This window comes from Podarcis raffonei, chromosome 17 (genome assembly GCF_027172205.1).
Source record: "Podarcis raffonei isolate rPodRaf1 chromosome 17, rPodRaf1.pri, whole genome shotgun sequence".
NCBI lineage: Eukaryota > Metazoa > Chordata > Lepidosauria > Squamata > Lacertidae > Podarcis > Podarcis raffonei.
The window spans coordinates 32,543,771-32,555,527 of NC_070618.1; the positions used below are offsets into that span (position 1 = coordinate 32,543,771).

At 45.9% G+C, this 11,757-nt stretch overlaps 1 protein-coding gene across 1 annotated transcript; it reads right to left on the bottom strand.

Moving 5' to 3' along the window:
• Nucleotides 1–796: 796 nt before the first annotated feature.
• On the bottom strand, nucleotides 797–10,844 carry ACP5 (acid phosphatase 5, tartrate resistant). The gene is made up of 5 exons (XM_053370962.1): nucleotides 10,237–10,844; nucleotides 7,286–7,540; nucleotides 5,866–5,993; nucleotides 3,249–3,594; nucleotides 797–1,145 (listed from the first exon to the last, which is right to left on the bottom strand). Exons 2-5 carry the CDS (start codon nucleotides 7,538–7,540, stop codon nucleotides 903–905), a joined length of 972 nt encoding a protein of 323 aa, XP_053226937.1. The 5' UTR covers nucleotides 10,237–10,844; the 3' UTR covers nucleotides 797–902.
• Between the last annotated feature and the right edge of the window lie 913 nt (nucleotides 10,845–11,757).

Below are 11,757 nucleotides of genomic sequence, written 5' to 3' on the forward strand. Positions count from 1 at the left end.
ACAGCTAGCTGAGTCCCACTGTTTACACCTGAAACAGATGAGCCAGCAGATAGTTTCAGAACGGTGATCTTAAGTAGGCAAAAGTTCATTCTTCTTTGAGATAATTCTGAAAGTTCATGGCAGCTACAGACAACATGCTGCAGGAATAGGCTATATAGTAAGTGAGAGAACAGTCCCTGCTTTTTCTTCTTCTTTTTTTGTACTAGGAGAGGAATGAATTAGGACTACTCAAGTGTTGTCTTGTTCTTCTACCTCTCATGTGCTTGTGCGATAGGCAGCTTGGAAGGGCTCTGGGGGTGGTTAAGTGGCAATTCTACATTCTTCCTTTCTCATTTTGCCCTCCGGAAGCAGCAATGGGCATAGCAAGAGTGCATGGCGGCCTCATCCTACGGTTGGAACAATGGCCAGGAGCAAGGGTATGGATTTCATTTAAGCTGTGCAGATCTCTGACCCTTGCCCGCTATGGCTTGTTCCTCCATTCTTGCAAATTTTGAAATGCCGAAAATTTAACACCTATGACGTTTACCTAACACCTATGGCAAAGGCTCATAGTAGCCACCAGCCAGGTGGCGATTAAGCTGGACCAGTGATGACTCTGGATCTGGTATGTTAGCAATATCTGGGCAGGAGCCACATACGAAGATTGAGAGGCAGCATTCAGAAAGGAATGCTTTGGATGCAGAAGAGATGAGGTTCTACTGGGAGGAAGGTGGAACTACATAACCACAACCAGGTCTTTTGAGGTGTGCAGAAGAGTAGGAGTGCCTCACAAACAGGAGATCTTAGAGCTCTTTCCCAACAAATGCCAGTTCTCAGCCCTAGGAGGAAGGTGTGCTGTGTTTGTGTGTGTCAGAGAGGCCAACTGTGCCCCTACAAGGCCAATGCTGACTGTTGTCTCATCTTCAGAAACGTCTTCGCCTGGGCAGCGAGGTCTTGTAGAGAGACTTGCCTTTGCCCTCAATGTAGGTAATGCTCATCTCTTTGGCATTAATCTCAATGTAGGCAAAGCCCCCTTGAGAAGACGCGTGGCCATAGAAGAAGCGCAGGTATCCAGCAGGGACCTCGTGTTGGTGTTGCTTGTTGTCATCCATGAAGTTCCCCGCTCCACTTAGCACGTAGCCCAAGCCAGTTTTGTCCTGCAGGTACTGTTGGAGAAAGGGAGGAACAGGCTCAAACCAGTATCACCGCTGCATAACTTTTGGGTGTCTCAAGCCATCATGTTGTTGCCTAGCGGGGGCCCATGCATGTGGGGAAAACATTACAGTGGTACCTTGGTTCTCGAACGACTTAGTTGTTGAATAAATTGGCTCCCATTTGCGAACTTTTTTCAGAAGCCGAACATCTGACGCGGCTTCTGCTTGAGTGCAGCTCATCGGAAGTTTGTGCCTTGGTCTTCGAATGGTTTCAGAAGTCCAATGGACTCCCAGAATGGATTAAGTTCAAGAACCAAGGTACCACTGTATATGTGACAGACTTTTATTTAAGAGACAGGGGTACAACTTCCAGCCCATGGAATGATTGTGAGAAGCTCAGTATTGCTGAAGCTCAGTGTTGCTCCAAGAAGGAAAGGCAGTGGGGTACAATAGTTGTAATGATCTTGTATGATTTACCGTATTTTTTGCACCATAACACTCACTTTTTTCCTCCTAGAAAGTAAGGGGAAATGTCTGTGCGTGTTATGGAGGAAATGCCTACAGGTGGCATGCCTACGGATTTTCCTCCTCTAAAAACTACGTGCGTGTTATGGTCGGGTGCGTGTTATAGAGCGAAAAATACGGTATGTTGTACTTGTGATGTTCTATTATGCTCTACAGTCATACCTCGGGTTGAAGTTGCTTCAGGTTGAGTGCTTTCGGGTTGCACGCCACGGCGACCCAGAAGTAACGGAACGCGTTACTTCCAGGTTTTGCCGCTCGTGCATGCGCAGACGGTCAAAATGACGTCACACGCATGTATGGAAGCAGCGAATCGCGACCTGTGCACGCGCAGACATGCATTGCGTTTTCTTCAGGATGCGAACGGGGCTCTGGAATGGATCCCGTTCGTATCCAGAGGTACCACTGTATTTTGTTATTGTTATTTATTGTTTGTAAGCTGCTTTGGGATTCATATGAATGAAAAGCAGCATAAGATTTCAATCAATCAATCAACAATAATGATGACAAAGTATGTTCAAGATAGGCTGCCAGATAGGAAGAGACAGGGCTGTAGGGGCACATTTTTATGTTTGGCGCTCAAGTTCTACACAGACCATCAAATGGCACAGTTCCTCTCCAGAGGGACTGGCTACCTCTGCCAGACATACCAAGTTGGGAGAAGGAAAGGAATGGAAAAGACGAGAGAGGTTGAGGAAAGGGTACGTCAGGTGGCAGCAGGAGATGCGCACATGGCGCTAGGGTCAGTGGTCAAAGGGAATTGCTGGTGAAGAGAAGAGACAGAAGACATGGGATGGAAAGTTAGCGAAGGAGCCCATCTGCTTCCCTACTTCTACCAGCTCTCCCAGTGTGCAATGAAAAGCAAAAGGCAGGTGTTGGAATAGCATTATGAGGCAGAAACTGGAGGAAGGGGGAAAGAGGCCGTAAACCAGGAGCAACACCCCAACAGTCACAGGTCATGAAGTAAGAACTTCCTTCTCACTCTTTTCAATAGCACTCATGGCTCGTTTAGCATGTATTCCTGCAGTAAGATCATTATTCTTCCCCATTTTACAGATGGGAAACAGAGCTGGACCATAAAGAAGGCTGATCGCCGAAGAATTGATGCTTTTGAATTATGATGCTGGAGGAGACTCTTGAGGGTCCCATGGACTGCAAGAAGATCAAACGTATCCATTCTTAAGGAAATCAGCCCTGAGTGCTCACTGGAAGGACAGATTGTGAAGCTCCGGCTCCAATACTTTGGCTACCTCATGAGAAGAGAAGACTCCCTGGAAAAGACCCTGATGTTGGGAAAGATGGAGGGCACAAGGAGAAGGGGACAACAGAGGACGAGATGGTTGGATGGTGTTCTTGAGGCTATCAGCATGAGTTTGACCAAACTGTGGGAGGCAGTGGAACACAGGAGTGCCTGGCGTGCTCTGGTCCATGGGGTCATGAAGAGTCAGACACGACTAAACGACTAAACAACAACAACAAAGGAAGCCCAAGACCCAGGCCCAAATCTACCACTTTCTACCACAAGGGGCATTGTCTTTATAGGAAGTGTGCAAGAGCAAAGTTCTAAGCAAGGGTCTCTCTTCCTTGGCTCACCTGCAGGTTGTGATCATGGCCGCACAAGTAGGCTGTGGCCTTGTATTTCAGCAGCAGCGGCTGCAGGTGCTTCACCAAGCATGTGGTTGGGCCGTGCTTCCCCACCGACCACACTGGGTAGTGCCCAGCCACCAACAAGTAGTCATCCTGAGAGTTGGCCAGCTGTTTGCGGAGCCAGGACATCTGGGAGCGGGCCGCACCCAGTTCCTGTGGGTGCAGGGGCTGCTCATTTTGGAAGTCATCCGAATTGCCGCAGATAGTCACCGTGTCGATCATGACAATGGAAATGGTGGCGTTGGTGCCGGGCACCTTGAACCTCAGCCTGTAGTAGTTTTTGGGGAAGTGCCTGGAGGCGAAAAGAGCGGGAGGCAAAACAGTTAGAAAGGAAGAAGAAGAAGAAGAAGAAGAAGAAGAAGAAGAAGAAGAAGAAGAAGAAGCAGAAGCAGCAGCAGCAGCAGCAGCAGCAGCTTCTATATCGCAAGGCCTTTGGTGGGATATAGCCACAAAAGCTCTGTGGACGAGATGGGATGGGGAATCCACACAAGGACTGGCCTAACCAGACATCAAAACAGAAGGGGGATTACTTTGAGCCAGGACTTGTACCTGCAGATCTGCAAGGATCACCTCACAGCTCCAAGGAGAAGCAGCACCTTTTCAGGCACTCTGGGCCAAACTACCGTATTTTTCACTCCATAAGGCGCACCTGACCATAAGGCACACCTACTTTTTTTTGGGGGGGGGGAATTCAAGAAAAAAAATATGCAGCTCTTGGGGGCTTTTGCAGGAGGTGAGGGAAGTGAGAGAGCCTCGCTCAGTCCCTTCCCCCACCTCCCGCAAAAGCCAGGGATAGCCGCGCGAAGCCTCCCCAGGGCAGCGGGATGAAGGCTCCCTGCTGCCCTGCGGAGGCTTCGCGGGCTACCTCAGAGCTGCTCAGGAACTTGTCAGGGCTGGCGGAGGAAGCCTGGGTCCCGTCCCCCCCCCCCCCCAGCCCCAGGGACCACACATTCGCTCCATAAGATGCACAGACATTTCCCCTTAGATATTAAGAGGAAAAAAGTGTGTCTTATGGAGCGAAAAATACGGTAGATGCGATCTGGGAGGTCTATGAAGTGTCTCCTGGTCGGCTTTTTAAAAATTATGCAATGCAGCTGGCAGGGCTCCAAATTTCATTGGAATAGAGGCAGGAGAAGAAATAACTAACTCCCTCCCCGGCTGTTTGTGCATTAAATATCCTCAAACTGTTTTTCTCCTCTGAGAGGGAGAGATATGTGGGCCTAGGTATCTTTTTCCCTGTGGGTATGAAAGCAGCTGTCTGGTGTGTGGGTGTGAATTTTTTTTGGGGGGGGGACACCATCGGGAAACGTTTAAGTACTTCCCTTTCTCAGCTCTTCTGTATATCACTGGAGAATAATCTACAAATTCAATGCCTCAGTTGCTCTGATGAGAACACAATATACAATTCAGCTAAGTTGTGTGACCTGTTTTTTAACCAGTCAACTAACAGAGCAATCCTACACTTGTGTATTCCAGAATAAGTCCAGTTCAGTACTGAGGCCCCAAAGGCCTGTGACCAGCACCCTACCTTGCCCTTTGAAAGCATTTTATAGAAACATTGGCTCTGAAATTATAGAATAATTAAATAAAGTAAGCTATATCACAAAATCCTCTGCAACGTCCAGGTGTTTGATGCTGAGAGAGATTTTTCCTCAAGGAAAGAGGTTTGATAGCCACTTAAGGTTTTTTATTGCTTAATCTATGGCGCAAATTTTAAATCAATGAAGCTGCGGTGTGAGGGCAGCTTTGCTTGGTTGTTTGTTTTGTTACTGTAACAGAGAATTAAAAACAAATATTAAAGATGCTTAATAAGAGCTGGTGTACCACAAAGTGTGGCATATTGCATTTAGGGAGAAACTAACTCCAAAACCAACAAGACAGACAAAGTTACTTCAACTTGTAGCTCTTTTATTAATTATGTTAATAGGGAAGACAATACACAACATCCTCCCTCATACTGTATACAAATTTGGAATGCTTAACATCTGTATTTATGTTTCGGTATGGTATTGCCATCATGTTCACCGCATTACTGGCAATGATCTTATCCTTTTATATCTTGTCATGTAAACAATTGCCCTGACCTTATCTTTGCCTTCCACTTATAGTCGAGTTTTGCTGAAGTGTCATTATGGAGAATGCACTGTGTATGGTCTGCTAACAAAAAAAATATTTTTTTGGAGGGGGGAAATAGTTATTTGTTCTATTGTTTCTTTATGTAATGCATTCATCAACCTTTGCAGTAGCTGTTACTGACTCAAAAATGACAGATATCTGTAGTGCTCAAGGCATTTTTTATTATTTTCCACCTGGATATTAGTCTTGAAAATAAATAAGAATATACAAAAAAGAGAGCTGGTGTATTCTAGTGGCTAAGGGTGTCGGCTGCAAACCCTACCTCTGCTGTGAACATACTAGGGGGCCCACAATGCAGACAAGGACACTGGAAGACATTCCCCTCCTCCCGCAAAATCTGTCCCCTAACTTTTCCACACCTGGTAACTTTCTGCAGCTAAACTACCAACAAGAACAAATCACAGGCCTTACAGCAGTGGAGTCTTACCAACGTTTGGAGATCTTGCTATAGGCAATCTGTGCAGTGACATTCCCTGAGTGGTCGTGGTTCCCAGCCAACACATACCAGGGCAAGTTGCGCAATGAGGGGGCCTGGAAAACTGACTCAAATGTCTCCTGCAACAGAAAAAGGAGCGCCTTTGTTTATGGATTCCTCCAGACAATCTGTTTATTGCGCATTCATCCAGATTTGCTTGCAGAGAGCTTACGCTGAAGGTTAGACTATGCCTCTTTTCCTTCCTTTGCTTGTACAGAGGTTATGCACCTCCCCATTTATAGTTTGCCCAGCCCACACTTTTCAGTGCAATCTCCCTGTTGCTTTCCTTAACCACACACAGGTTTTTTTTAATGTGGATTTGTTGCATTAAGGCAACAAAAAGCTATAACCCACTCTTTGTACAAGCCTAGATTTACGGCACGCGCCTGAAAAACTCCAGTAAAATACTGATATTTTGAATAGTGCCCAAATATGTGTGTGCATTCAAGAAAGAGAAGATTTTATATGGTGTGGTTTTCAGTTGTTCCTTATCTAACATGTAACCATTTCATACTGACACTCTCTAAACGTTTTAATAAAAGAAGTAAAAATTAAAATAAAAGTGGTGCCTGAAATTTGCTTTCCCTCCCCCCCTCCATTTTCTCCTTTTGTGCTGTGTCTTTTAGATTGTAAGCCTAAGGGCAGAAGCAGGAGCTTATATTGATCTGATCAGGCACTCCAGGAGCCTGTTTGCCTGAAGGGCGGGTTCTAAATCACAGAATCACAGAACTGTAGAATTGGAACGGACCCCGAGGGTCATCCAGACCAACCCTCTGCAATGCAAGAATCTCAACTAAAGAATCCAAGACAGATGGCCACCCAACCTCTGCTAAAAAGTAAGGATTGCTAAGTGTGCTGGTGGTGCCTTGGATACAATTCATGTAGGTAATTCAGGATTTGGGGGGGGGGGTCCACAGAGCCTAGGACTTGCTGATCAGAAGGTCGGCGGTTCAAATCCCGTTGCTCGGTCCCTGCTCCTGCCAGCCTAGCAGTTCGAAAGCACGTCAAAGTGCAAGTAGATAAATAGGTACTGCTCTGGTGGGAAGGTAAACAGCGTTTCCATGTGCTGCTCTGGTTCGCCAGAAGCGGCTTAGTCATGCTGGCCACATGACCCAGAAGCTGTACACCAGCTCCCTTGGCCAATAAAGTGAGATGAGCGCCGCAACCTCAGAGTCGTCCACGACTGGACCTAATGGTCAGGGGTCCCTTTACCTTTACCTTTGGCGCTCAACCCCAGGGCCCCCAACTTGGGACTGTGTAGGCTGTGTGCTGTGTCCAAGTTAACTCAGCAGCACTCTGAGCTTTATCTTATTCCAGGACTCCTGATGGAGTCCCCAGCCTCTCCACACACACACACACCCCACCTCCTGACCTGAAAGCGCTTGTCATAGGCGTCCTGCACACCACTGTAGTAGAAGTTGTCTCCGAGGGACAAGATGAAGTCTGCTCCCAGCGAAGCTGCCGTACGCCCCATCTCATTGGCTACAGCTGCCTCGCGGGCTGTGTAGAAAGGAGCATTGGGCACCCCACCCCAGTCTCCCACAGCGATGAAGCGCAAGGAGGAACGCGCATGAAGGCTCGGCAGGGCAGCCAGGAAGAGCCCCAGAAGGTAGAGGAAGTTCATCATCTGAAAGCGAGGAAATGAGATGACAACATGGGGATAGAGAGAACATTTACCTGGAAAAGGTCAACCACATAACTGCTTGCGTTGCTACTATCTTTTCCTGGAAGCCCCTTCCCCTCGACTCTGAGCACTGCTCTCCTTTCTGGTCTCACTACTAAAGAGTTTTATTCCATGTTTGTTCCAAACACACATTCCCGAAAAATTGCAGTGCTTATTAAAAACAACCAGAGTCCAATAGGATGTAACATTTCGACTTCTTCTGTGCTTCTTTTTGTGTGTTCTTTGAAATGATGTCAAGAACAGTGAAGACCCCCAACAAATTATTTCTAGATATTGCTAATGAGGCATAGAATGCTTCCAGGTGAGGGTTTAATATTACAAATGGGTCACTTAGATATTGCAGATGGGACACTGGCAGCAGTTCCCCTCCCCCCAGCACTGGATTTTCCACGCATGGGGTAAATAATGATTAAATGGTGGGGGGCAAGATATGGATGGCAATATAATGTGACAATATTGTGCAGATGCTGTGAAAAACTTGGATGTCTGAGCAACAATAAACAGCCACTTGGAAGCACCCATAGAAAATGGAACCATTTCTCCACCAACCCAAGATTTTTGTCCTGCCAGCTAGCTAATGTACCTAACCAGCCAATTACCCATTAAAAAAAATCTAATTGATACCTTACCCAGTGTGTTGTTTTTCAACTGATACCATACTCGGGGAGTGTGTGTGTGTGTGTGTGTTCTTCATATTTACAAACACACATACAAAAACCCAGTGACCTTTTAAATGTCCCTTGTGAAAATGCCTTTCTATTGATACAGAGGGCAGAATTCACTTAACAAACCCGTCAGCGAAAGGCCTGCACAAGGACTTCTGTTTGTGTAACAGGACTTTCCCACAAAACTGTTTCTGAGGGGTGAATGGGAGTGGGGGGGAAAGAGAGACATTCTGTCTGGCAAGTGGATGTGGTTGTGCAGATAGAACATTAATGCAGTCATGTTGAACTCCACCCATGTTTATCTAATCACACTTTGCCCTGAAAAAACAACCATTGCTCACTCCAAGATTACATTAGAAAGCTATTGTCATTCATAGTGCATTCCTGTGCAAGTCTACTGAGAATTTCTGGACCTGCCTGAGGGGCATGCACCTCAATTCCTTTGCTTACAGATTAGACACCATTGGGCATTCAGTCTGATATGTTTGGGAAGACACTAGAGGATGTTGCATCAAATCAAGAGTTATCACACTTTCCTTATCCGAAAAATCTGATATTTAGGGGAAGCGGGTGTGGTTCACAAGAGCTTCAAATCTGCTTTAACTGCACAGCCTAAATTTGTCGGGATGTGAATGAATAACAAAGATTTTTTAAAAATATTTTTAATAATATAAATGTTTTAAGTCTTTTTTTATCAATTCAGTAACAAAGAATATAGAAGTCTGGTAGCACCCTTACTCTCAGCAACTGTGCACACAAGATTGCAGCCTTAAAACATGGTAGCGCACAGCCATGCTGTGGTATGGAGAGATATACAAAACAGAAGAGGTTATATACCATTTGCTAATCTCCTAGATAATGGGATTTATTAGAAAGCCACTATCTTTCCTATTTTGCAGTATTATGTCAACATCAAACCCAGGTTTGGTGACTAAAGAGTAAAAAAGACAGGCATTCCTTTTTTGCAGTGCAATTAACAAAAGAACATAAGAATAACCCACAATGGCCCATCTGGTCCAGCACTCTGATGTCACAAGGAGGTGAAACAACCAGAACTGTACACGGTACAGTGGAACCTCGTTTTGTGAATGTGATCCGTGTGGCAGGCACATTCACAACCCGTGGCGCTGTGTCTGCACACGCGTGTGAAGCGATTCAGAGCTTCTGCGCATGCACAAAGCACAATTTAGTGTTTCTGCACATGCGTGAGCGCCGAAACCTGGAAGTAACCCCTTCCGGTACTTCTGGGTTCAGCGCGGTCCGCAACCCGAAAACGTGCAACCCGCAGCGTTCGCAACCCGAGGTATGACTGTACTCCAAATGTGATCACACCATAGATTTGAATAATGGCATTATGATATTGCCAGTTTTGCTTTCAATTCCTTTCCTAATGATCCCTAGCATGGAATTCGCTCTTTTTTTGTTTTTTGCAGCTGCTGCACCCTGGGTCGACATCTTTTGGATTAGGATTAGGGCTGAAACAATCCCAGTGCTGCTCTGGTTGATTTCCCTTCTGCTTAACTTTAAACTTCCCTTATTATTCAGTTTCACAGCTCTAATTCTTTGTTCTTCAGAGACCTCCTTAGTCTAGGTTTGCACTTGGCTTGCCAGAGCTTGTGCTCTCTCTTTGTCATCACCCAAAACACTCATTTCTTAAAGAAAACCTTGTTGCATTGTATAGCTTTCTTGACTCTTCGATTTAACCACGCTGGCATCCCTTACATTTGCTCTTCTTTGCGCCTTTCCTAATGTTTTTAGGTTGTATTAACATGGGCGTCCGAACGGTGACAAAACGTTGAAACGGATCCATCGATTGCGCTCTTCTCCGGGAGGGGAAAAATGAAAAAGAAAAGCGGGGAGGGGGGACGGGGACGGGGACGGGACGGACAGATCAGGGGTGACCTGTGAGCAAGGTAGGAAAGCAAGTAGAGAAAGCACCAGAAAGAGAAACTACTTGTAACAAGAGGAACTTACTTGCTGTTTTTGTGAAGATCCGTCTTGTCAAAACTTATGTACTCGGATCCGATCGTCCTGGGTGTTAACTCAGCGCCTCTCTCTCCGGGGAGTCTCTGTCATCTGAAAACAACTGAAGCACCTCCGCTGCAACATGGGACATTTTATCAGTAACTGGAAACGGGAAATTGGGGCAGATGGGGGGGGGGGAGTTCCCTCCAGCACCAGTCAGGGGCGTATTGAAGCAGAAAAACTGAGTGAGATGGAGAAACAGATGCTCAAGTGATGACCCACACTAACTTCTCTCCCCCCCCCACAAGCCATGTGACACTTCTTCCTCCTAGCAGACAGAGGTTAAAGATTCTTTAACCTGCCTTCGCAGCAGAGCTGATAAGGAAACTGCAGCTCAGCCCCTTAACCCTTTCGCAGCTCCTCACGTTGGATGCCACAAAGGCTTGCTTACTTTTTTGAAGAAGGGCTCAGGAAATGCAGCGTTTGAACGAGACCGGCAGTCTAGTTGTGGGACCTTCTGATAAGATACTGTGATAGGAATTTTGAGGTCTCAGATATATGGTAATGTTCATAAGTGTACTAACCAAGCATGTACATAGATCAGCACAGGAAGACCAACCTGGAACCATTTTGATTCCCAAACTGAGCAATTGTTGTCTCTGCAAGGTCAGAGTGGGAATAATAAATGATAATAATAATAAATTTTATTTATATCCCGCCCTCCCCAGCCGAAGCCGGGCTCAGGGCGGCTAATAACAATAAAACAGTACAAAAGTACAATACAACACAACACTCTAAAATCATTCATTATGAAATTAATTCAAATCAAGCCACTGGCAACCATTGGGCTAGAGTTCTATGAGGATTACCAAAGGAGGGAGTCAGGCTGTGCCCTGGCCAAAGGCCTGGTGGAACAGCTCTGTCTTGCAGGCCCTGCGGAAAGATGTCAACCTCCCCATTGTCTCTTTCCTCACAAATCCTGTCTTAAGGGCACATTTAAGATATGAATAAAGTGTGAGCCTGTCATCTCGCCCAGAAACTAAGTATTTATCATTACAAAAGACTGGCCAGGCTCCCCAGGGTATCCAATCAAGTAACCTGCAAGACAGGAGATAAACAATGACAGGAAAAAAACAACATTCAAATTTCTGTTTTAGACCGCCTTTTCTGTGATGTAGGTATGATGTATCTGAGGGGTGGTCTTACGTTACACCCCTTCTGTGATGTAGGTATGATGTTTCTGGGGGTAGTCTTGATCTACACGGTGGCAATTTCAAAAGTCTTTATAAGGCCTTGCGCGCCATTTTTCTGGGTTCCTCCTCCTCTCCTGTGGGTGAGGGGAGCACCCTGTTGCAACAGATCAATAAAGATCAAGCTTACTAGCTGCTTTGCTTCTCAATATTCTCTAGTTGGTCTCTCTTATTTTCTCCTACCAATAGGGAACCTATGTAAGGACTCTATATGGGCTCTTGGATACCCCATAAGGGAAAAGGGCAATTTTTGTTTACAACAATACAAAGCACAACAAAG

Bases quoted from the DNA above. Each gene is read 5' to 3' on its own strand.
- ACP5 (XM_053370962.1), bottom strand. From the start codon at position 7,540: ATGATGAACTTCCTCTACCTTCTGGGGCTCTTCCTGGCTGCCCTGCCG. The intron at 5,994-7,285 runs GTCAGGAGGTGG...TTTCTGTTGCAG, and splicing joins CCTATGACAAGCGCTTTCAG to GAGACATTTGAGTCAGTTTT. The intron at 1,146-3,248 runs GTGAGCCAAGGA...TTTCTCCAACAG, and splicing joins GCCATGATCACAACCTGCAG to TACCTGCAGGACAAAACTGG.